General features: G+C 45.3%; 1 protein-coding gene across 1 annotated transcript in view; it reads right to left on the bottom strand.

Moving 5' to 3' along the window:
• Nucleotides 1–26,994, bottom strand: part of LOC134342615 (short transient receptor potential channel 4-associated protein-like) — a 189,637-nt gene that overhangs the window by 90,513 nt on the left and 72,130 nt on the right. The window contains exon 4 of the mRNA XM_063040948.1: nt 17,352–17,409. Within this exon, the coding sequence (XP_062897018.1) occupies nt 17,352–17,409 (58 nt within the window). The remainder of the gene's footprint in view (nt 1–17,351; nt 17,410–26,994) is intronic.

Genomic DNA, 26,994 nt, shown 5'->3' with positions numbered 1-26,994 from the left:
AGATGCAATTTAATGTGGATAAATGTGAAGTTACCCACTTTGATGGCAAAAATGGGAAAACAGATTATTATCTGAATGGTGGCCGATTAGGAAAAGGGGAGGTGCAACGAGATCTGGGTGTCATTATACACCAGTCATTGAAAGTGGGCATGCAGGTACAGCAGGCGGTGAAAAAGGCAAATGGTATGCTGGCATTTATAGCGAGAGGATTTGAGTACAGGAACAGGGAGGTACTACTGCAGTTGTACAGGGCCTTGGTGAGACCACACCTGGAGTATTGTGTGCAGTTTTGGTCCCCTAATCTGAGGAAAGACATCCTTGCCATAGAGGGAGTACAAAGAAGGTTCACCAGATTGTTTCCTGGGATGGCAGGACTTTCATATGAAGAAAGACTGGATGAACTAGGCTTGTACTCGTTGGAATTGAGAAGATTGAGGGGGGGATCTGATTGAAACGTATAAAATCCTAAAGGGATTGGACAGGCTAGATGCAGGAAGATTGTTCCCGATGTTGGGGAAGTCCAGAACGAGGGGTCACAGTTTGAGGATAAGGGGGAAGCCTTTTAGGACTGAGATTAGGAAAAACTTCTTCACACAGAGAGTGGTGAATCTGTGGAATTCTCTGCCACAGGAAACAGTTGAGGCCAGTTCATTGGCTATATTTAAGAGGGAGTTAGATATGGCCCTTGTGGCTACGGGGATCAGGGGGTATGGAGGGAAGGCTGGTGCAGGGTTCTGAGTTGGATGATCAGCCATGATCATAATAAATGGCGGTGCAGGCTCGAAGGGCCGAATGGCCTACTCCTGCACCTATTTTCTATGTTTCTATGTTTCTATGAAAGGTCTGAAGGGAGATAAGTCACCAAAAACAGATGGTGTACACCCCACGGTTCTGAAAGAGGTGGCTGCTGGGAGTGGTTTAAACTAATATGGTAGGGGGGTGGGAACCAGTATGATAGAGCTAAAGATGAGCCAGCAGGTTTACAAGTACATGATGGATGTAACATGAATGTAAGGAATGAAAAGCCAATGATTGGGTACAAATGCAGACAGAGCAAACAGTTAAATTGTACCACAGAGGCAAAATTCAAAACAGTGAAGAATACAAGACTGAAGGTGCTGTATTTAAATGGGCGTGGCATTCGGAATAAGGTGGATGAACTCATGGTGCAATTACAGTTTGACCGGTGTGACGTTGTGGGCATCACTGGGACGTCGCTGAAAGAAGGCCAAAGCTGGAAGCTTAACATCAGAGCATATGCTAAAGGGCAGGCAGGAAAGAATAGGAGGTGGTGTGGCTCTCCTGGTAAAAGATGGAATTACGTTTTTAGAAAGCAGAGACATAGGTCAGAGAATGTTGAATCTTTGTGGGTGAAGTTAAGAAACCATAAGGATAAAAAAAACCATTATGGGAATCATATATAGGTCTCCAAGTAGTGGCGGAGATGTGGGGTTGAGATTGCAAAGGGAGCTGGAAAAGCCATGTAAGAAAGGTAATGACACCCTTGTAATGGGGGGGACATCAAAATGCAAGGGGATTGGGAAAAGCAGGTTGGTGTCTGATCGCGAGAGAGGGAATTTGTTGAATGCCAATGAGATGGCTTTTTCGGGCAGCTAGTACTTGAGCCCAATTGGGGAAAGGCTAGCTTAGATTGGGCGTTGTATAATAACCCAGATCTTATAAGGGAGCTTAATGTAAAGGATCCCTTAGGAGGCATTGATCATAACATAACTGAATTCATACTGCAATTTCAGAAGGAGAGACAAAAGTCACATGTATCAGTATCGCAATGAAATAAAGGGAATTACAGAGTCATGAGAAAGGAGCTTGCCCAGGTGGAGTGGATACTGCCGAGACAGTTGAAGTTTCTGGGAATAGTTCACAAGGCGTGGGATAGATATGTCTCACAGAAGAAGTTGTCCTCAAATGGCAGGGGTAGGCAATTGTGGCTGACAGCAAAGTTGAGGACCGCATAAAAGCCAAGGAAATGGCATATGAGGTAGCAAACGTGAGTGGGAAGTTGGATGATCGGGAAGATGAAATATGAGGGCAAACTAGCCAATAATATATGAGGGCAAACTAGCCAATAATATAAAGCAGAATGGGTATTTTACATCAGTCTTCACTGTGGAAGGCACTAGCAGTGTGCCAGAGGTCTGTGAGTGTCAAGACAGCAAGAGTGAGTGCCATTGCTATTATAAAGCAAAAAAGTGCTAGGCAAACTGAAAGCTCTTAAGGTCGATAAGTCATCTGGACCAGATGGACTAATTCCTGACAGAAGTTGCTGAAGAGATAATGGATGCATTGGTCATGATCTTTCAAGAATCATTTGATTTGGAGGAGAAGATGGCGGCATGACGCAGCGTGCAGCGGCTACTCCGGTGAATGATATCTGTTAACTGTCAAGTAGGGTGCCGTGCACAATCCTGATTTGATGGAGACAGACGTGAGAGCAGAGGAACATCTGGAGAAACTTCTGAAATGCCTGCTTCGCTGCTGCTGCTACTCTGTGATCCAGAATCTCCGGAGAAGGCCCCGAGTCCTCGGTTTTGCTTGCTGCTTGGCGGCTGGGGCGAGGTCGAAGCGCTCGGCAGAGGATGGTGCTCGGGAGGCTGTATCGGAGGGGCTGGTCGGAGGCTCAAAGTTTTTGGACAGACTCAGAGTCAGCTGTGGTTCCAACGCATCGACAAGTTGTCGGCGCCTGGAGGTTTATGGCAGGGAGAGTTTCTCCCTTTTGCCGCCTGCTATCGGGACTATCGGGAGTCGATCTGAACTTTGAGACTTTTTTTTAACCGTGCCCATGGTCTGCTCTTTATCAAATTATGGTATTGTTTTGCACTGCTGTAACTATATGTTATAATTATGTGGTTTTGTCAGTGTTAGTCTTTGGTTTGTCCTGTTTGTTTTGTGATTTCACTCTGGAGGAACATTGTATCATTTCTTAATGCATGCATTTCTAAATGACAATAAACGAGGACTGAGTGTCCTCATAATCTAATCTAATGTAATTATGGCAAGGTCCCGGATGACTGGAAGATTGCAACTATCATTCAACTCTTTAAGAAAGGAGGAAGGCAAAAGAAAGGAAATTATGGGCCAAGTAGCCGAACTCAGTGGTTGGGAAAGTGTTAGGTCTATTATTAAGGATGAGGTTTCAGGGTATTTGGAGACTAATGATAAAATATATCAATGTTAGCATATGTCAAGGATAATCTTGGCTGACAAATCTGTTAGGAGTTCTTAGAGGAAGTAACAAGGAGGGTGGACAAAGAAGAGGTAGTGGATGACATTTACTTGGATTTTCAGAAGACGTTTGATAGGTGCCACACATGAGGTTGCTTAACAAGATAAAATCCTATGGTGTTACAGGAAAGATACCGGCATGAATAGTGGAAAGGCTGACAGGCAGGAGATAGGGTCTTTTAAGAGAATCCTGGACAGGTATATGGAGCTCAGAAAAATAGAGGGCTGTGGGTAACCCTAGGTAATTTCTGAGGTAAGGACATGTTCGGCACAGCTTTGTGGGCCGAAGGGCCTGAATTGTGCTGTAGGTTTACTATGTTTATATGTTTCTGTTTCTTAAAGGTTAATTTGCAGTTTGAGTTTGTGCTGAGGAAGGCAAATGCAGTGTTAGCATTCATTTCAAGAGGACTAGAATATAAAAGTAAGGATGTATGTTAAGGCTTTACAAAGAATTGGTGAGGCCTCACTCAAGAGTATTGTGAGCAGTTTTGGGTCACTTATCTATGAAAGGATGTGCTGAAACTGGACAGGGTTTAAGAGGAGATTCACAAAAATTATTCCAGGATTGAACAGCTTTTCAAATGAAGAGCATTTGATGGCCCTGGAACTGTATTCTCTACAATTCAGAAGAATGAGGGGTTACATCATTGAAACCTATCGAATGGTAAAAAGCCTTGATAGAGTGGATGCGGAAATAATAGGTTTCCTGTGATGGGAGAGTCTCAGACGTGAGGGCACAGCCTCAGAATGGAGGGGTGTCCTTTTAGATTCGAGATAAGGAGAAACCTCTTTCACCAGAGAGTGGTGAAAATGTGGAATTCTTTGCCACAGGCAACAGTGGAGGCCAAGTCTGTACGTCCAGTATATTTAAGGCAGAGGTTGATAGATTCTTGATTGGTCAGGTCATGAAGGGATACAGGGGCAAGGTTGAAGATTGGGGCTGAGAGGAAAAATGGATCAGCTATATGAAATGACACAGCTATTTCGATGGGCCAAATGGCCTAATTCTGATGCTATATCTTATGGTTTTATCATCATCCAGATCATTGATATAGATGACAAACAACAGACCCAGCACTGATGCCTGTGGCACTCCACTAGACATAGGCCTCCAGTCATGAGAGACAACCACCTACTACCATTCACTGGCTTCTCCCACAAAGCCAATGTCAAATCCAATTTACTCCCTCACAATGCTGAGTGACTCAACTTTCTTGATTGGCATAAATATTAGCTATCCTCTAATCCTCTGGCACCTCACCCATGACTAAGGGTTGAAAATATCTTTGTGAGGGCCCCTGTAATTTCTGCACTTGCCTCCCATAGGGTCTGAGGTAGCACCATTGTTAGGCCCTGGGGATTGATCCATTCTAATTTGCCTCAAGACAGCAAACACCTCCTCCTCTGTATTCTGCACAGGGCACGTGAGCTTGCTGCTGTATTGCCTCTCATTTGGACTCTGCGTCCATCTCCTGAGTAAATACAGATGCAAGAAATCCATTTAAGATCTCCCCCATTTTTTTTGGCCCTGCACATGGAATACCCCTCTGATCTTCCAGAGGACTGATTTTGTTGGTTGAAATCCTTTTGCTCTTAACATTATCTGTAAAACCCCTTGGGATTCTCCTTTACCTTGTCTGCTAGGGCAACCTCATGCCTTCTTTTTGACCCCCAGATTTGCTTCTTTACGTGTTTGGTTGTATTTCTCATACTCTGCAAGTACCTTATTTGTTCTTACCTGGCTATACCTGCTAAGCACCCTTTTTTTTTTCTTAACCAGGGCCTCAATATCTCTTGAAAACCAAGGTTCCCTAAGCCTAGTATCTTTAATTCTGACAGGCGTATACAAGCTTTATACTCTCAAAATTTCACTTTTGAAGGCCACCTACCTACCAGTACACCTTTGCCTGTGAACAGTCTGTCCCAATCCACATTTTCCAGATCTTTTCTGATAGCATCAAAATTGGCCTTTTTCTAATTTAGAATCCCAACCCAAGGACCACAAGACAAAGGAGCAGAAGTAGGCCATTCGGCCCATCAAGTCTGCTTTGCCACTCCACCTTGAGCTAAACTATTCTCCCATCTAGTTCCAATTTCGGGCTTTCCCCCCATAATCCTTGATACCCTGACTAATTAAGATACCTATCAATCTCCTCCTTAAACACCCTCAATGATCAGGCCTCCACAGCTGTATGTGGCAATGAATTCCATAAATCCACGACCCTCTGGCTAAAAAAATATCTCCTCATCTCTGTTTTAAATGGGTACCCTCTAATTCTAAGACTGTGGCCTCTTGTCTTGGACTTACCCAAGGGAAACAGCCTATCCACATCTACTCTGTCCAACTCTTTCAACATTCGAAATGTTTCTATCAGATCCCCTCTCATTCTTCTATACTCTAATGAATACAGACCAAGAGCCGACAAACGCTCCTCATATGTTAGCCCCTGCATTCCAGGAATCATCCTCGTAAATCTTCTCCGAGCTCTCTCCAACATCAGAACATCCCTTCTAAGATAGGGGGCCTAAAACTGCACACAGTATTCCAAACGATGTCTCACCAGTGCCCCATAGAGCCTCATCAACACCTCCTTACCCTTATACACTATTCCTCTTGAAATGAATGCCAACATAGCATTCGCTTTCCCTACTGCTGATCCAACCTGGTGGTTAACCTTTAGGGTACCCTGCACGAGGACCGCCCAAATCCCTTTGCACTTCCGATTTTTGAATTTTCTCCCCATGTAAATAATAATCTGCCCAATTATTTCTTCTTTCAAAATGTACAACCATACATTTCTCAACATTGTATCTCATCTGCCATTTCTTTGCCCACTCTCCTAAACTGACCAAGTCTCTCTGCAACCTTTCCGTTTCTTCAACACTTTCTGCTCCTCCACCTATCTTGGTGTCATCCGCAAATTTAACCCCAAAACTCGCGGATACCTCCTCTTATTTACCCCTCGATCGTGACCCCACTAAGGAGCACCAGGCCATTGTCTCCCACACTATCAACGACTTTATCCGCTCAGGGGATCTCCCATCCACTGCTACCAACCTTATAGATCCCACACCCCGCACTTCCCGTTTCTACCTCCTACCCAAGATCCACAAACCCGCCTGTCCTGGCCGACCTATTGTCTCAGCTTGCTCCTGCCCCACCGAACTCGTTTCTGCATACCTCGACACTGTTTTATCACCCCTTGTTCAATCCCTTCCGACCTATGTTCGTGACACTTCTCACGCTCTTAAACTTTTCGATGATTTTAAGTTCCCTGGTCCCCACCGCTTTATTTTCACCATGGATGTCTAGTCCCTATATACTTCCATCCCCCATCAGGAAGGTCTCAAAGCTCTACGCTTCTTTTTGGATTCCAGACCTAATCAGTTCCCCTCTACCACCACTCTGCTCCGTCTAGCAGAATTAGTCCTTACTCTTAATAATTTCTCCTTTTGCTCCTCCCATTTCCTCCAACCTAAAGGTGTAGCTATGGGCACCCATATGGGTCCTAGTTATGCCTGCCTTTTTGTTGGGTTTGTGGAACAATCTATGTTCCGTGCCTATTCTGGTATCTGTCCCCCACTTTTCCTTCGCTACATCGACGACTGCATTGGCGCTGCTTCCTGCACGCATGCAGAACTCGTTGACTTTATTAACTTTGCCTCCAACTTTCACCCTGCCCTCAAGTTTAACCTGGTCCATTTCCGACACCTCCCTCCCCTTTCCAGATCTTTCTGTCTCTGTCTCTGGAGACAGCTTATCCACTGATGTCTACTATAAGCCTACTGACTCTCACAGCTATCTGGACTATTCCTCACCCTGTCTCTTGCAAAAACGCCATCCCCTTCTCGCAATTCCTCCGTCTCCGCCGCATCTGCTCTCAGGATGAGGCTTTTCATTCTAGGACGAGGGAGATGTCTTCATTTTTTAAAGAAAGGGGCTTCCCTTCCTCCACTATCAACTCTGCTCTTAAACGCACCTCCCCCATTTCATGTACATCTGCTCTCACTCCATCCTCCCACCACCCCACTAGGAATAGGGTTCCCCTGGTCCTCACCTACCACCCCACCAGCCTCCGGGTCCAACATATTATTCTCCGTAACTTCCGCCACCTCCAACGGGATCCCACCACTAAGCACATCTTTCCCTCCCCCCCCCCCGCATTCCGCAGGGATCGCTCCCTACACAACTCCCTTGTCCATTCGTCCCCCCCATCCCTCCCCACTGATCTCCCTCCTGGCACTTATCCGTGTAAGCGGAACAAGTGCTACACATGCCCTTACACTTCCTCCCTTACCACCATTCAGGGCCCCAAACAGTCCTTCCAGGTGAGGCATCACTTCACCTGTGAGTCGACTGGGGTGATATACTACGTCCGGTGCTCCCGATGTGGCCTTTTATATATTGGTGAGACCCGACGCAGACTGGGAGACCGCTTTGCTGAACATCTACGCTCTGTCCGCCAGAGAAAGCAGGATCTCCCAGTGGCCACACATTTTAATTCCACATCCCATTCCCATTCTGACATGTCTATCCACGGCCTCCTCTACTGTAAAGATGAAGCCACACTCAGGTTGGAGGAACAACACCTTATATTCCGTCTGGGTAGCCTCCAACCTGATGGCATGAACATTGACTTCTCTAACTTCCGCTAGGCCCCACCTCCCCCTCGTACCCCATCTGTTACTCATTTTTATGCACACATTCTTTCTCTCACTCTCCTTTTTCTCCCTCTGTCTCTCTGAATATACCTCTTGCCCATCCTCTGGGTCACCCCCCCCCCCGTCTTTCTTCCCGGACCTCCTGTCCCATGATCCTCTCGTATCCCCTTTTGCCTATCACCTGTCCAGCTCACGGCTCTATCCCTCCCCCTCCTGTCTTCTCCTATCATTTTGCATCTCCCCCTCCCCCTCCAGCTTTCAAATCCCTTACTCACTCTTCCTTCAGTTAGTCCTGACGAAGGGTCTCGGCCTGAAACGTCGACTGCGTCTCTTCCTATAGATGCTGCTTGGCCTGCTGCGTTCACCAGCAACTTTGATGTGTGTTGCTTGAATTTCCAGCATCTGCAGAATTCCTGTTGTTCTCCACCTATTCCAATAGCTTTCCTGTAATTCCATGGGCTCTCATCTTATTATGCAGCCTCTTATACAGCACTTTATCGAAGGCCTTTTGAAAATCCAAATACACAACATCCACAGCCTCTCCCTTGTCAATCTAGTCACTGCCTGCCATTCTGAAAAGGTCCCGTTTATTTCCACTCTTTGCTTCCTGTCTGCCAACCAATTCTCTATTCACATCAACACCATTCCCCCAATACCGTGTGCTTTAAGTTTGCACACTAACCTCCTGTGTGGGACCTTGTCAAAAGCCTTTTGAAAATCCAAATATACCACATCCACTGGTTCTCCCCTATCCATTCTACTAGTTACATCCTCAAAAAATTCTATGAGATTCGCCAGACATGATTTTCCTTTCACAAATCCATGCTGACTTTGTCTGATGATTTCACTGCTTTCCAAATGTGCTGTTATCACATCTTTGATAACCTTGGGCTACTTCCTTAAGCACTCTGGGATGCAGACCATCTGGCCCAGGGGATTTATCTGCCTTTAATCCCTTCAATTTACCTAACACCACTTCCCTACTAACATGTATTTCCCTCAGTTCCTCCATCTCACTAGACCCTTGGTCCCCTACTATTTCTAGAAGTTTATTTATGTCCTTGTTCCCCATGAACAATTCACCTGTTTCTGACTGTAAGAACCTAACATTTGTCTTAACCAATCTTTTTCTTTTCACATATCTATAAAATCTTTTATAGTCAGTTTTTATGTTCCCTGCCAGTTTTCTCTCATAATCTTTTTTCCTTTTCCTAATTAAGCCCTTTGTCCTCCTCTGCTGGACTCTGAATTTCTCCCAGTCCTCAGGTGTGCCGCTTTTTCTGGCTAATTTGCATGTTTCTTCTTTGGAATTGATACTATCCCTAATTTCCCTTGTCAGCCAAGGGTGCACTACCTTCCCTGATTTATACTTTTGCCAAAACTGGGATGAACAATTGTTGAAGTTCATCTATGCGATCTTTAAATGCTTGCCACTGCATATCCACTGTCAACCCTTTAAGTATCATTCGCCAGTCTATCTTAGCTAATTCTCGTCTCATACCTAATCTCATTGCAATCAATAAAAAACAAGACAATAGGCACATTAGAGGGCAGTAGGTTGGTGTCAGTCCAGGCTCTGGGTATTGAGGAGTCTGATTGCTTGGGGGAAGAAACTGTTACACAGTTTGGTCGTGAAAGCCCGAATGCTTCAGTGCCTTTTATAACCATATAACAACTACAGCACGGAAACAGGCCCTCGGCTCTTCTAGTCCGTGCCGAACGCTTACTCTCACCTAGTCCCAACGGCCTACATTCAGCCCATAACCCTCCATTCCTTTCCTGTCCATATAGCTGTCCAGTTTAACTTTAAATGACAACATCGAACCTGCCTCAACCACTTCTGCTGGAAGCTCATTCCACACAGCTACCACTCTCTGAGTAAAGAAGTTCCTCCTGATGTTACCCCTAAACTTTTGCCCTTTAACTCTCAACTTATGTCCTCTTGTTTGAATCTCCCCCACTCTCAATGGAAATAGCTTATCCATATCAACTCCATCTATCCCTCTCATAATCTTAAATACCTCTATCAAGTCCCCACTTAACCTTCTACGCTCCAAAGAATAAAGACCCAACTTGTTCAACCTTTCTCTATAACTTAGGCGATGAAACCCAGGTAACATTCTAGTGAACCTTCTCTGTACTCTCTCTATTTTGTTGACACCTTTCCTATAATTTGGTGACCAAAACAGTACACAATACTCCAAATTTGGCCTCACCAATGCCTCGTACAATTTCAACATTACATCCCAACTCCTATACTCAATGCTTTGACTTATAAAGGCCAGCATACCAAAAGCTTTCTTCACCACCCTATCCACATGAGATTCCACCTTCAGGGAACTATGCACCATTAGCCTAGATCCCTCTGTTCTACTGTATTCTTCAATGCCCTACCATTTACCATGTATGTCCTATTTTGATTAGTCCTACCAAAATGTAGCACCTCACATTTATCAGCATTAAACTCCATCTGCCATCTTTCAGCCCACTCTTCTAACTGGCCTAAATCTCTCTGCAAGCTTTGAAAACCTACTTCATTATCCACAACTCCACCTATCTTAGTATCATCCGCATATTTACTCATCCAATTTACCACCCCATCATCCAGATGATTAATGTATGACAAATAACATTGGACCCAGTACAGATCCCTGAGGAGGCACACCACTAGTCACCGGCCTCCAATCTGACAACGTAAACATGAGGAAATCTGCAGATGCTGGAATTTCAAGCAACACACATAAAAGTTGCTGACGAAGGCTCTCGGCCCGAAACATCGACTGTACCTCTTCCTAGAGATGCTGCCTGGCCTGCTGCGTTCACCAGCAACTTTTATGTGTGTTGTTCCAAACTGACAGTTTTCCACCACCAGTCTCAGACGTCTCCCATCCAGCCACTGCTGAATCCATTTTACTACTTCAATATTAATACCCAACGACTGAACCTTCCTAACCAACCTTCCGTATGGGACCTTGTCAAAGGCCTTACTATAGACAACATCCACTGCTTTACCCTCATCAACATTCCTGGTAACCTCTTCAAAAAATTCAATAAGATTTGTCAAACATGATCTTTTGCCAGATGGCAGGAGGGAGAAGAGTTTGTATGAGGAATGCGTGGAGTCATTCATAATGCTGTTTGCTTTAAGGAAGCAGCGTGTGGTGTAAATGGCGGGAAGAGAGACCCCGATGATCTCAGCTGACCTCACTATCCGCTGCAGGGTCTTGCAATCCGAGATGGTGCAATTTCCGAACCAGGCAGTGATACAGCTGCTCAGGATGCTCTCAATACATCCTCTGTAGAATGTGGTGAGGATGGGGGGGTGGGAGATGGACTTTTCTCGGCCTTCGCTGAAAGTAGAGACACTGCTGGGCTTTCTTTGCTATGGAGCTGGTGTTGAGGGACCAGGTGAGATTCTCCGCCAGGTGAACACCAAGAAATCTGATGCTCTTAACAATCTCTACGGAGGAGTCGTCGATGTTCAGCGGAGTGTGGTCGCTCCATGTCCTCCTGAAGTCAACAACCATCTCTTTTGTTTTGTTCACATTCAGAGACAGGTTGTTGGCTCTGCACCAGTCCGTTAGCCACTGCAACTCTTCTCTGTATGCTGACTCATTGTTCTTGCTGATGAGACCCACCACAGTTGTGACATCGGCGAACTTGATGTGGTTCGAGCTGTAGCACAGTCGTGGGTCAGCAGAGTGAACAGCAGTGGACTCTGGGGGGGGCCCCCGTGCTCAGTGTGATTGTGTTGGAGATGCTGCTTCCAATCCAGACTGACTGAGGTCTCCCAGTCAGGAAGTCTAGGATCCAGTTGCAGAGGGAGGTGTTCAGGCCCAGTAGGCTCAGCTTTCCAATCAGTTCCTGAGGAATGATTGTGTTGAATGCTGAACTGAAGTCTATTAACAGCATTCAAACGTACGTGTCTTTTTTGTCCAGGTGGTTTAGGGCCAGGTGGAAGGTGATAGCAGTGGCGTCGTCTGTTGAATGGTTGGGACAGTACGCAAACTGCAGGAGGTCCAGTGAGGGCGGCAGTAGAGTCTTGATGTGCCTCATAACGAGCCTCTCGAAACACTTCATGATGATGGATGTGAGTGCAACGGAACGATAGTTGTTGAGGCAGGACACTGAAGACTTCTTCGTCACGGGGACGATGGTGGCAGCCTTGAAGCACGTAGGAACGACGGCACTGCTCAGGGAGATGTTGAAGATGACAGTGAGAATCTCTGCTAGCTGGTCTGCACATACTCTAAGCATTCTGCCAGGAATATTGTCTGGTCCAGCAGCCTTCCGTGGGTTGACCCCGCACAGGTGTTAACTGGTTGCCGGACCAATAATCACACCACATTTTGAGCTCAGCCGGCGAGAAAACTCCAAGCCGGACATCAAGGAGACAAGAGTTTATTTCTCTGTCCCTATGACGGCTCAACGAGCTTCTGAAATGCTACAATTTATAGAATGAGCAAACAAAGAACACCCAGTTACAATGGTATGCCAAGTCAGTTACAGCGAAACCTAACTACTTTGATAAGAGAGTCCACTAAATCAGAGTTTAGTTACAAATCCTCCCGGGAGGGGGGAGAAGATGGTGGCGCCACAGCAGCGCACACGGCCACTTCAGTGATGAATATCTGTTATCTGTCAAGTAGGGGACCATGCACAATTCCAATTTGGTGGAGACAGACTTAAGAGCACAGAGGAACATCTGGAAAACTTCTGAAATGCCCACTTTGCTGCCGCTGCTACTGTGTGGTAACAGGAATCTTGGGAGCTGAAGGCCCCAAAATCCTCGGCTTTGCGTGTTTCAGTGGCCAGGGAGAGGTCGAAGGCGCTGGGGAGGCTGGTCAGAAGCTTGAAGTTTTCGGACGGATGGACTCAGTGTCGGCTGTGGTCAGCTGCTTCCAAGGTATCAGCAAGTTGACAGTGCCTGGAGGTTTATGGCAGGGAGTTTCTCCCTTTTGCTGCCGCCATCGGGACTCGGGAGTCGATTGACTTGGGACGTTGAGACTTTTTTTTTTAAAAACTGTGTCCATGGTCTGTTCCTCATCAAATTATGGTATTGCTTTGCACTGCTGTAACTATATGTTATAATTACAGGTTTCCCCCGCCATCTGAAGGTAGAGTGTTCCCATGAGCCGAAATGTCGTAAAGCGAAGAAGCAATTACCATTTATTTATATGGGAAGATTTTGTGAGCGTTCACAGACCCAAAAATAACCTACCAAATCATGCCAAATAACACATAAAACCTAAAATAACAGTAACCTATAGTAAAAGGAGGAATGATATGATAAATACACAGACTATATAAAGTAGAAATACTTTTCCACAATCATTGCCGGCACTGTTCTCCAAAGTGAAAATCTCACGCAAGCGCTCTCGGCAAAAACACTCTCCAGTAACCTTTAAGCTATGAAGCTGCCAAATCATACCAAATAACACCTAAAAATACACAGCCCATATAAAGTAGAATGTATGTACAGTGTAGTATCACTTACCGGAATCGGGACAGCGCCAAGCACACTGATGACGGTGTGTTAGACTGAGTTGTCGCAGGCTGGGGTGGTGCAGTGGCCCCCACCCTTCGGGCCACCGACCGATACATTGCCGCGAAGCACGCAGGGGTCCAGCGGTAGCCGGAAGGCACACAGCACATCTTTAAGAAAAAAGCCGAAACAAACATGCTAATTAATTACGCGCCGCCTGACACGTAACTGTCGGCCTAGATCAGAGGCGACGCAATCGGCACTGATCTGGACCAACAATTACATGTCGGGCGGCACCTAACTAATGTTTATTTCGGCTTTTTTCTTAAAGATGTGCTGCGTGCCTCCTGGCTACCGCTGCATTCTCCGCGAATCGGTATCTGCCTGTGGCCCGGGGTTCGTCGTCTGCTGTGGCTGATGTGGAAGGCTTGCTTGACTGCTGAGCCTCGCGCATTTTTCTATCATACAGTTCTTTGTAAGCACTCAAACCATCCTGCAAATATCCCCTAAACCTACATACCCTTTCAAAATTAAAGTCATACTTTATCATTGCAGCCAAAATCTCACACAGTTGCTTCATGTTCATTTCGCTACTGCATTGAGTTTCGATTGTTATCCTTTCCTCTTCCAATTGCATCAGCTCTTGATCGATCAGTTCTTGGTCATGGGATGCCAAAACCTCTCCAACATTATCTTCGTCAGCTTCCACAAGCCAAACTCACGTTGTCCTTACTTCGTTCACCACGATCAAAACGCTTAATTATGTCTAGTTTTACGCCAAGTGTAATACCCTTACGAGCTCTTTCAGGCTTTTCCAATACCTCAGAACTCACCTTGCAAACGGCTGCTCACAGGCACATGTTAAAGCAATGCCGTTCTGAATCCAGGGGAGAGCGCACTGCCTTTTATCGCGCGCTGATTTTTTATCGCGTACTGATCTTTTTCGTAACAGTGAAAACATCTTCTGTTAGCGAAAACAGGGTACTAATGTAGGTCTTTCGTAACAGTGAGGTTTCGTAAAGTGAATGTTTGAAAAGCGGGGGACACCTGTATGTGGTTCTGTCAGTGTTAGTCTTTGGTTTGTCCTGTTTTCTGTGATATCACTCCGGAGAAACATTGTATCATTTCTTAATGCATGTATGCATTTCTAAATGACAATAAAAGAGGACCTCAGTGTTCTCATAATCTAAATAGATATATTGTCCATCCCGTTCAGCCATTCTTGTCGCGAGGCCCTTGACTTAATTACAGACAGATGTCTTTATCATTGAGCCTCTCCAAAGAAAAGACTTAAGTCAGTGGAGCAAAACAATAAGGCATGACCTATGTGAGCTCTGAGTAATTCCAGCCCTCATGTTACCTTGAAAAGGCAGCTACAGGCTATTAATCTAAACAAACTGTGGGCATATTCTTCAGCGAAAGCAACAGAATTTGTTCACTAACACACATAGGGTGGCACTTAAATTTTTTAACCCATTATTTACAAGAGTCCAAGACTCATGTCTTACTTCCCCAACATCCTTAAATTTTATCACAGGGTTCTCCTCACATTGGCCACGGTAAGACATAGCACCTGGTCATTTGGAGGAGGATGAGTGGTCTTCCTTGCTGCCACGTCATTTTCCACCTCAAAACAAGCGTAGAAGTTGTTTAACGCATCTGGGAGGGAGGCATCACCAGCACAGGCAGGTGGTGCTGTCTTGTAATTGGTGATGTCCTGAATGCCCTTCCACATGCGCTGCGTGTTGCCAGTGTCCATCCTGGAAGTGGCTGTGGATTTACTGGGCATGTGCACGCTTTGCTTCTCTGATGGCCCGGGACAGTTTGGGCCTTGCTGTTGTTAGGGCTGCCTTGTCGACTGCTCTGAAGGCGGAGTCACTGGTCCTCAGCAGCGCACGCACCTCCGTGGTCATCCATGGGTTCTGGTTAGCGCGTGTAGTGATGGTCTTGGCCACAGTGACGTCATCGATGCACTTCTGATGTAGCTGGTCACTGATGCCGTGTACTCCTCTAAGCTGGTAGAATTGCCATCAGTTGCAGCCTCCCTGAACATGTGCCAGTCAGTGTGCTCAAAGCAGTCTTGAAGAGCAGAAATGGCTCCTGCTGGCCAGGTTTTCACCTGCTTCTGAACTGGTCTGGAGCAGTTTTGCAGTTTGAACTGGTTTGATTTAGTAAAATACTAAATCAAATTATATTTCGTGTGACCACCTTACTCCTTTAAAACTGCATTAATTCTCTTCGGTACACTGTGTGCAATTTTATAAGAAAATCCGCAGGTGGGTTGTTCCAAGCATTTTGGAGAACTTGCCAGATATTCTGCAGTCTTTGGCTATCTCATTTGTTTCTGCCTCATCAGGTAAACACAGACAGCCTCGATGTTGTTGAAATCAGGGTTCTGTGGAGGCCATACCATCTGAAACCAAGTTAAACAGGGGTTCCCAACTTGGGGTCTACAGACCTCTCTGCTAACGGTAAGGCTCCATTGCATAATCAAAGTTAGGAATCATTGATATAAAATATCTAGCATTACTAAGACTTTTGCACAGTACTCTTATGTGTTTTTCCCAAGTAACCCTTCTTTTTCAGGGTGGATCAGGCAGTACAATTCAATGTCTAATGCAATTAATGCAGCAAAACAAGTACGTCCTTAATAATGAAGAAACAGAAAGGGAAAATGTTTAGAACCTAAAGTGCAAAGAACAGTGATAAGTATTCAGCTCATTATATGTGTTCAACCATTCAGTTCAATCTTGGCAGACCTATACCTCAACTCAGTTCACCCACCTGTGATAAATCTTTCCTATTGATTCATTTTTCAGAATATGGACATCACTGGAGGTCTACATTTATTGCCTGTAAAGGTGGAAGTGGGGAACCTCCTTGAAATGCTGCAATGCTTCAGGGGTAGGTACTCTCACAATACCATCGAGCAGAGTTTTCCAGGATTCTGATCTATTCCCAAATCAGGATGATGTTTGACTTGGAGTAGAACTTAAATGTAATCAATAATTTATTCATCTGTCACAACTTCCATTCTCGACAGCTTTCTTTATTGGCTACAGTGAAGAGTAGGATTTCTATATTTCCTAAAATTATCCTAAACAGCTTCATTCCTATTTAATAAGAGGCCAAAACTATAGACACACCACCAGTGAAAGTAGTTACCTCACAAGTATTCCAAATAGTAAGGAAGATCTTTGTGCACCATGTGCTCAATTTAACATCATGAATTCAACCTTCAGTCATCTGGTCACCATGCACTACACCCCACCTGCTCTCAGATATCAATGAAGACCATCTTTTTTTCCCCCAGCGTGGTATAACGATTTTCAAAATGGCTTTAAAAAAAAAAAAATTAATAACAGAAATAAGAACAGAAAATGTTGAAAGTACTCGGGTCAGACACCACCTGGAGACATAAAGAAAGCCAGAATCCTAGTTCAAGCACAGTGAAAGGTCAGCAACCTGAAACATTAACCCTTTCACTCCCCCACAACTGCACAACCTGAACATTTCCAGCATTGTTTTTACTCAAATTTCCAACTTCTGCAACATTTTGGCTTTATGCTAATATGTTCATGTAATACACACTCCACCCCCACAGCACAGGAACAGACCCTTCAGCCCATAATGTTGTGCTGAACTAACTGAATGCCTAACTGAAGAAATTTCTCTGCTTCACAATATATGTATCCTCCAATTCTCTGCACACTGATATGTCCAAGAGCCATTAGGTGTTCCATTGTATTTGCTTTCACTGCCATCTCTGGAAGCACCCACCACCTTCTTTGGGGGAGGGGGGAATTACCCAGTACATCTCCTTTAAATTTACCACCTCCTTACTAGCAAACCCCATATACCATCAATTAATAAAACCATACTACCCATCAATTCATTAGTGATTAACACCTGCACTTGAAATTTATTCAGAACAAGCAGCATTTAATACTACAGCACTTACTTTTCTGTTTCTTTTTCTGTGGTGCAAGTGTTGGCCGCATGAGGATTTCAACTAAAAGCTGTAAAAGAAGCATGAAACATTACTGTAACATGGTTTTAAAATCTGCTCACTAGTAAGAGGAAAATTCCCTTTATTTGTTACTGTCTACGGGCAAGATAATTACGTGAAAGATTACAAATGATCAAAGATCAATGCAACTACACAGAGGCTGTCTGAGCAACTGAGTATTTTCAGCATTGGCAATATTTAGCCTCTAGGTTATATTTATTGTTTGCAGGAATCCTACTAGGTTTAAGAGGCAACATAAAATCAAAATCAGTTGCAATAGACAGTAAAACCAGAAAAAACCTGGAAATAATAGAACAGATATGAGAAGGAATTTCATTACTTTTACTCAGCAGACAGCCACTATAGAACAGAGACAAAAGAATACTCTGGTCAGGCACCATATCCAGATTACGGAACAGTAGATGCTGGCTGTCTTGACATAAATTAGGTGGACAAGCTGCCTTCAGAGGACTTGGCAAAGATAATTAAAATGTCCTTGGAGAAGCTAGAGAACAGCCATTGTTCAAGAAAGGCTCCAAGAATGAGCCTGACATCAGTCATGGGTAAACTACTGGAAGGTATTCTAAAGCGATGGGATACAGGTATATAAATAGATGGGGTCTGTTTAGAGAAAATCAACATGGCTTTGCACGTGGTAAGTATAAACCTTAAGAGTTTTTCCAAAGGAACTTATCAAGAAAGTTGCCGAAGGAAAGACGGTAGATGTTGTCTCCTGTACCGGAGCAAGGGTTTTAATAACGTTCTACATAGCAGGCTGGTACAGAAGGTTAAGTCACTAGGCATTCAGGATGAAGTAGCCAACTAGATCTATCATAGGATTCACAGGAGAAGCCAAAGAGTGTTGTAGACGGTTGTCTCTGTGACTGGAGACTTGTGACCAGTGGTGTGCCTACTGGTGCTGGGTCTATTGTTGTTTATCAGCTATGTTAATGATATAGATAATAAGGTAAACTGGGTCAGGAAACTTGCAGATGACACCAAGATTGAAAGCATGGTGAATAATGAGGAAAACAATCAAAGCTTGCAGCATGATCTGAGGCTGGAAAAGTGGGCAGAAAAATGGAAGATGGAACTGAATGCAGACAAGCATGAGGAGTTGTACCTTACCCTCGTTTGTCCTGTCAAAGTACAGGTATATTATAGTGCTATGAGGTGTACTGAAGAATAAATGGACCTGGGAATACATATCCATAATTCCATGAAAGTAACTTCACAGGTAGTTAAGGTCATAAAAAAGCATTTTGCATACTGGCTTTTATAAATCAGGGCACTGAGTACATCACTTGGGATGTTATGTGGAAGTTGTACAAGATGTTGGTGAGACCAAATTTGAAGTATTTTATGCAGCTGTAGACACTTCCGTAACAGAAAGACATCAATAAGCTTGAAAGGTTGCAAAGAAAACTTACAAGGATGTTGCTGGGACTTGAGGTTGAATAGGTTGGACCTCATTCCCTGAAGTATAGGAGAATGAGGTGATATCTTTTAAGACCATAAGATACAGGAGCAGAAATAGGATTTTCGGCTCATCGACTCTGCTCCACCATTCAATCATGGCTGATCCAGTTCTTCCAGTCACCCCCACTCCCCTGCCTTCTCCCCATATCCTCTGATGCCCTGGCTAATCAAGAACCTATCTATCTCTGCCTGAAATGCACCCAATGACTTAGCCTCCACAGCCGCTCGTGGCAACAAATTCCACAGATTTACCACCCTCTGACTAAAGTAATTTCTCCGCATCTCTGTTCTAAATGGGTTTGCTAGCATGGTTCGGGAGGGTTTAAACTAATTTGCAAGGGGAATGGGACCCAGAGCGATAGAGCAGTGAAAGAAGTGTATGGAGTAAAGCCAGATCTAACATATAGAGGCTTTGAGGAAAGAGAAGGAGAATAAATGGTGTAAAGACAGTGAGGTAGAAGGGCTGAAGTGTGTGTACCTCAGTGCAAGAAGCATCAGGAGCAAAGGTGATGAACTGAGAGCTTGGATACATACATGGAATTATGATGTACTGGCCGTTACAGAGACTTGGCTGGCACCAGGGCAGGAATGGATTCTCAATATTCATGGATTTCAGTGCTTTAAAAGGGATAGCGAGAGCGGAAAAAGGGGAGGAGGGGTGGCATTACTGGTCAATGATACTATTACAGCTAAGGAAAGGGTGGGTAATGTAGCATGATCCTCTTTTGAGTCAGTATGGGTGGAAGTCAGGAACAGGAAGGGAGCAGTTACTCGATTGAGGGTATTCTATAAGCTCCCTGGTAGCAGCAGAGATACAGAGGAGCAGATTGGGAGGCAGATTTTGGAAAGGTGCAAAAAATAACAGGGTTGATATCATGGGTGACTTTAACTTCCCTAATATTGATTGGCACCTGATTAGTTCCAAGGGTTTAGATGGGGCAGAGTTTGTTAAGTGTGTCCAGGACAGATTCCTGTCACAGTACGTGGACAGGCTGACTAGGGGGAATACCATACTAGATCTAGTACTAGGTAATGAACCGGGTCAGGTCACAGATCTCTCAGTGGGTGAGCATCTGGGGGACAGTGACCACTGCTCCCTAGCCTTCAGCATTATCATGGAAAAGGATAGAATCAAAGAGGACAGGAAAATTTTTAACTGGGGAAGGGCAAATTATGAGGCTATAAGGCTAGAACTTGCAGGTGTGAATCGGGATGATGTTTTTGCAGGGAAATGTACTATGGACATGTGGTCGACGTTTAAAGATCTCTTGCAGGATGTTAGGGATAAATTTGTCCCGGTGAGGAAGATAAGGAATGGTAGGGTGAAGGAACCATGGGTGACAAGTGAGATGGAAAATCTAGTCAGGTGGAAGAAGGCAGCATACATGAGGTTTAGGAAGCAAGGATCAGATGGGTCTATTGAGGAAGCAAGGAGCTTAAGAAGGGACTGAGAAGAGCAAAAACGGGGGAATGAGAAGGTCTTGGCGAGTAGGGTAAAGGAAAATCCCAAGGCATTCTTCAATTATGTGAAGAAAAAAAGGATGACAGGAGTGAAGGTAGGACCGGTTAGAGATAAAGGTGGGAAAATGTGCCTGGAGGCTGTGGAAGTGAGCAAGGTCCTCAATGAATACTTCTCTTCGATATTCACCAATGAGAGGGAACTTGAGCATGTTGATATTAAGGGACAGGAGGTGTTGGAGTTGTTAAAATACATTAGGACGGATAAGTCCCTGGGGCCTGACAGAATATTCCCCAGGCTGCTCCACGAGGCGAGGGAAGAGATTGCTGAGCCTCTGGCTAGGATCTTTATGTCCTCATTGTCCACGGGAATGGTACCGGAGGATTGGAGGGAGGCGAATATTGTCCCCTTGTTCAAAAAAGGTAGTAGGGATAGTCTGGGTAATTATAGACCAGTGAGCCTTACGTCTGTGGTGGGAAAGCTGTTGCAAAAGATTCTTAGAAATAGGATCTCTGGGCGTTTAGAGAATCATGGTCTGATCAGGGACAGTCAGCATGGCTTTGTGAAGGGCAGATCATGTCTAACAAGCCTGATAGAGTTCTTTGAGGAGGTGACCAGGCATATAGATGAGGGTAGTGCAGTGGACGTGATCCACATTGATTTTAGTAAGGCATTTGACAAAGTTCCACACGGTACGCTTATTCAGAAAGTCAGAAGGCATGGGATCCAGGGAAGTTTGGCCAGCTGGATTCAGAATTGGCTTGCCTGCAGAAGGCAGAGGGTCGTGGTGGAGGGAGTACATTCAGATTGGAGGATTGTGACTAGTGGTGTCCCACAAGGATCTGTTCTAGGACCTCTACTTTTCGTGATTTTTATTAACAACCTGGATGTGAGGGCAGAAAGGTGGGCTGGCAAATTTGTAGACGACACAAAGGTTGCTGGTGCTGTAGATAGTGTAGAGGATTGTCAAAGATTGCAGAGAGACATTGATAGGATGCAGAAGTAGGCTGAGGAGTGGCAGATGGAGTTCAGCTTGGAGAAGTGTGAGGTGGTACACTTTGGAAGGACAAACTCCAAGGCAGAGTACAAAGTAAATGGCAGGATACTTGGTAGTGTGGAGGAGCAGAGGGATCTGGGGGTACATGTCCACAGATCCCTGAAAGTTGCCTCACAGGTAGATAGGGTAGTTAAGAAAGCTTATGGGGTGTTAGCTTTCATAAGTTGAGGGATAGAGTTTAAGAGTCACGACGTAATCATGCAGCTCTATAAAACTCTGGTTAGGCCACACTTGGGAGTACTGTGTCCAGTTCTGGTCGCCTCACTATAGGAAGGATGTGGAAGCATTGGAAAGGGTACAGAGGAGATTTACCAGGATGCTGCCTGGTTTAGAGAGTATGCATTATGATCAGAGATTAAGGGAGCTAGGGCTTTACTCTTTGGAGAGGAGGAAGATGAGAGGAGACATGATAGAGGTGTACAAGATAATAAGAGGAATATAAAGAGTTGATAACCAGCATCTCTTCCCCAGGGCATCACTGCTCAATACACGAGGACATGGGTTTAAGGTAAGGGGTGGGAAGTTCAAGGGGGATATTAGAGGAAGGTTTTTTTACTCAGAGAGCGATTGGTGCGTGGAATGCACTGCCTGAGTCAGTGGTGGAAGCAGATACAGTAGTGAAGTTTAAGAGACTACTAGACAGGTATATGGAGGAATTTAAGGTGGAGGCTTATATGGGAGGCAGGGTTTGAGGGTCAGCACAACATTGTGGGCCGAAGGGCCTGTACTGTGCTGCACTATTCTATGTTCTATGTTCTAAATGGACATCCTTCAATCCTGAGGTTGTGCCCTCTTGTCCTAGACTCCCCTACCGTGGGAAATAACTTTGCCATATCTAATCTGTTCAGGCCTTTGAACATTGCGGAATGTTTCTATGAGATCACCCCTCATTCTCCTGAACTCCAGGAAATACAGCCCAAGAGCTGCCAGACGTTCCTCATACAGTAACCCTTTCTTTCCTGGAATCATTCTTGTGAATCTTCTCTGAATCCTCTCCAATGTTCATATAGCCTTTCTAAAATAAGGAGCCCAAACTAACACAGTGTGGTCTTACGTGTGGTCTCAAGAGTGCCTTATAGAGCCTCAACATCACATCCTGCATAGAATTGCAAAGGGGAAAGATAGAACAAATGTATGCAGATTGGGTGAGACCACTACTAGAAGTCATAGATTGAGGGTGAAAGGTAGAATTTAAGGAGAACCTGAGGAGGATCTTCTTCAATCAGGATGGTGCAAATTTGATGAAATTACCAGTGGTGGAGGTGGTGGATGTGAGTTTGATAAATTTGGATAGGCACATGGATGGCTATGTTCCATGTGCAGGTTGATGAGACTTGACAGAAGACCAGGTTAGTACAGTCTAGAATAGGCCCACTTTCAGGCGCGGGCAGTGTCGGTGTGGGAGCAAGGAGTGCTCAAGGTCGACGGACGATTGGAGATCGGAGGATCGGAGGATCAGCCGTTGTAGATAGGTCGAGGAAGATCGGGACTACCTAGGCATTACCTGAGGAGAAAGGTAAAACTGCGCAGGCGCGGGTGACGTCAGTGGCGAGCGCGGAGTTTAAAAAGAGGCCCACTTTCAGGTGTGGGCAGCGGAGTGCGCGGGAGCAGAGTGCTGGGCTTTGGCTCAGTGGGCTTCGGCGTAAGGGGGTCTTCAGTGAGAGGTAATCAGTGAGCCTGAGTACGTGCTTGCTGAGGAAAAAAGGGAAGGTCGGTAGGTACTTTTTCATTTATTCTGATTAATCTGGGATCAGGTAATGGGGGAGATAGTTAGAGCAGTGGTGTGCTCCGTATGCAGTACGTGGGAGGTCAGGGTCAACGGAGTTGTCCCTGATGACCACACCTGCAGAAGGAGCATCCAGCTGCAGCTCCTATCAGAGCGAGTTAGGGAATTGGAGCTGGAGCTGGAGCTGGATGAACTACAGGTCATTCGGGAGGCAGAGTCAGAGATAGATAAGAGTTATTGGGAGGTAGTCACACCCAAAAGACAGGAGGTAGGCAATTGGGTGACTGTCAGGAGATGGAGGGGGCAGGCAGAGAGAGCAGAGCACCTCTGTGGCCATTCCCATCAACAGTAAGTATACCGTTTTGGATACTGTTGGTGGGGATGACCTACCAGGAACAAGTTGCAGTGGTCCTGTCTCTGGCACTGAGGTTGGACCCTTGACACAGAAGGGGAGGAAGGAAGAGAGGACAGCGGTAGTGATAGGGGATTCTATAGTCAGGGGGGCAGATAGGAGATTTTGTGGGGGAGATCGGGAGTCTCGGATGGTATGTTGCCTCCCTGGTGCCGGGGTCCAGGACATCTCAGATCGGGTGCAGGTTATTCTCGAGAGGGAGGGCAAGAATCCAGATGTTGTGGTCCATGTAGGGACGAACGACGTGGGTAGGAAGAGTGAGGGGGTCCTGCGTAGTGAGTTCAGGGAGTTAGGTGCAAAGCTGAAGGGCAGGACCACAAGGGTAACAATCTCAGGATTGTTACCTGTGCTACGTGCGAGTGAGGCGAGGAACAGAAGGATTATACAGATTAATACGTGGCTGAGAGGATGGTGCAGGAGGGAGGACTTCAGATTTTTAGATAATTGGGCTTTGTTCCAGGGAAGGTGGGATCTGTTCCGACGGGATGGTTTACACCTGAACTGGAGGGGTACTAACATTCTTGCAGGAAAGTTTGCTAGTGCTGCTTGTGGGGGGGGGGGGGTTTAAACTAAATTTGCAGGGGGCAGGGATCCAGAATGTGAGAGAGGATCGCGAGATGAAGTATAAAGGACAGGTGGGGATTACACGGTTCCGGAATATTAAGCGTGAAGTACAGAAAGGTGAAGTGGAACGAGTGATAAGGAGGATACATGTGCAGAGGGATGGTCTGACGGAGCATGGAGTTAAATGTGCAGAAAGAGTAAGTAAATTTAAGAAGGACAACAAAATTCAAGGGGCGTATAGCCCGGTGAGAGTTCGGGGAGCTGGGTTATGCACAATAGGCAGCGATTTAAACAGAAAGAGGAGAAATGGGTTAAAAATTCTATATCTGAATGCACGAAGTGTCAGAAATAAGGTGGATGAGCTTGAAGCTCAGGTACGAATGGGTAACTATGATGTTGTTGGGATAACGGAGACATGGCTGCAGCTGTTCAGACCTGGGAATTGAATGTACAAGGGTGTACGTGCTATCGAAGGGACAGAAAGGTGGGCAGAGGGGGTGGGGTGGCCCTGTTGGTGAGGAATGAGATTCAGTCCCTTGCAAGGGGGGACATAGAATCAGGAGAATTAGACTCAGTGTGGATAGAACTGAGGAACAGTTAGGGCAAAAAGACCCTAAAAGGTGTTATCTACAGGCCCCCAAACAGTAGCATGGATATTGGGTGCAAGTTGAATAGGGAGTTAACAATGGCATGAGGCAAAGGAAGTGTCGCAGTAGTTATGGGGGATTTCAACATGCAGAGGAACTGGGAAAATCAGGTTGGTACTGGACCCCAGGATAGGGAGTTTGTAGAGTGCCTACGGGATGCATTTTTGGAGCAGCTTATACGAGAGCTGACCAGGGATAAGGCTATTCTCGATTTAGTGTTGTGCAATGAACAGGATTTGATAAGTGATCTTGAAGTAAAGGAGCCATTAGGACGTAGTGGCCATAATATGATAAGTTTTTATCTGCAAGTTGAGAGGGATAAGGGCAGATCAGAAGTGTCAGTATTGCAGTTGAACAAAGGAGACTATGGAGCCATGAGGGAGGAGCTGGCCAAAGTTGACTGGTCGGATATCCTAGCAGAAAAGACAGTGGAACAGCAATGGCAGGTATTCTTGGGATTAATGCACAAGGTGCAAAATCAGTTCATCCCCCGGAGAAGGAAGGATTCAAAGGGGGGAAAGTGGCCACAGTGGTTGACAAAGGAAGTCAGAGATAGCATAGAATTAAAAAAGAAGTATAACAAAGCTAAGGTGAGTGGGAAGACGGATGATTGGGAAATTTGTAAGGAGCAACAGAACTTAACTAAAAAGGCAATACGGGGAGAAAAAAAATGAGGTATGAACGCAAGCTAGCTAGGGATATAAAGGAGGATAGCAAAAGTTTTTTTTTGGTATGTGAAGAGAAGGAAGATAGTTAAGAACAATGTTGGGCCCTTGAAAAATGAATTGGGAGAAATTGTTATGGGAAACAGAGAAATGGCAGACGAATTTAATAAGTACTTTGGATCTGTCTTCACTGGGGAAGACACAAGCAATCTCCCAGATGTATGGATGGGCCATGGACATAGGGTAACAGGGGAACTGAAACCGATTGACATTAGGAAGGAAACGGCGATGAGTAGACTGATGGGACTGAAGGCTAACAAATCCCCAGGTCCAGATGGTCTGCATCCTAGGGTACTAAAGGAGGTGGCTCTGGAAATTGCAGATGCATTGGTGATCATTTTCCAATGTTCCTTACATTCAGGATCAGTTCCTGAGGACTGGCGAATAGCTAATGTTATCCCACTTTTTAAGAAAGGAGGAAGGGAGAAAACAGAGAACTATCGCCCTGTTAGCTTAACATCAGTAGTGAGGAAGATGCTGGAGTCCATTATTAAAGATGAAATAGCAGCATATCTTGATAGCAGTGACAGGATTGGGCCAAGCCAGCATGGATTTACCAAGGGCAAATCATGCTTGACTAATCTATTGGAGTTTTTTGAGGATGTAACCAGGAAGATAGATGCAGGTGATCCAGTGGATGTCGTGTACCTTGACTTTCAGAAGGCATTTGATAAGGTACCACATAGGAGATTGGTGGGTAAAATCAGAGCTCATGGCATTGGGGGAAGGATATTGACATGGATAGAAAACTGGTTGGCAGATAGAAAGCAAAGGGTGGCAGTGAATGAGTGTTTCTCAGAATGGCGGTGGTGACTAGTGGGGTGCCACAGGGCTCAGTATTGGGACCACAGCTGTTTACGATTTACGTCAATGATTTAGAGGAAGGCATTGTGAATAACATCAGCAAGTTTGCTGATGATACTAAGCTGGGTGGCAGTGTGACATGTGATGAGGATGTTAGGAGAATTCAAGGTGACTTGGATAGGCTGGGTGAGTGGGCAGAAACTTGGCAAATGGCGTTTAATGTGAATAAGTGTGAGGTTATTCACTTTGGGAGCAAGAACAGGAAGGCAGATTATTATCTGAACGGTGTGGAGTTAGGTAAGGGTGAAATACAAAGAGATCTAGGAGTACTTGTTCATCAGTCTCTGAAGGTGAATGAGGAAGTGCAGCAGGCAGTGAAGAAGGCTAATGGAATGTTGGCCTTTATTACAAAGGGAATGGAGTACAAGAGCAAGGAAATCCTTTTGCATTTGTACAGGGCCCTGGTGAGACCACACCTGGAGTATTGTGTGCAGCTTTGTTCTCCAGGGTTAAGGAAGGACATCCTGGCTGTGGAGGAGGTGCAGCGTAGGTTCACTAGGTTAATTCCTGGGATGTCTGGACTGTTTTATGCAGAGTGGTTAGAGAGACTGGGCTTGTACACGTTGGCATTAAGGAGATTGAGGGGGGGATCTGATTGAGACATGCAAGATTATTAAGATATTGGACAAGATAAAGACAGGAAATATGTTCCAGACGCTGAG

This window comes from Mobula hypostoma, chromosome 2 (assembly GCF_963921235.1).
Source record: "Mobula hypostoma chromosome 2, sMobHyp1.1, whole genome shotgun sequence".
Taxonomy (NCBI): domain Eukaryota; kingdom Metazoa; phylum Chordata; class Chondrichthyes; order Myliobatiformes; family Myliobatidae; genus Mobula; species Mobula hypostoma.
Note: the sequence above shows the minus strand (reverse complement) of the source record. Positions and strands in the feature narration are given on the sequence as shown.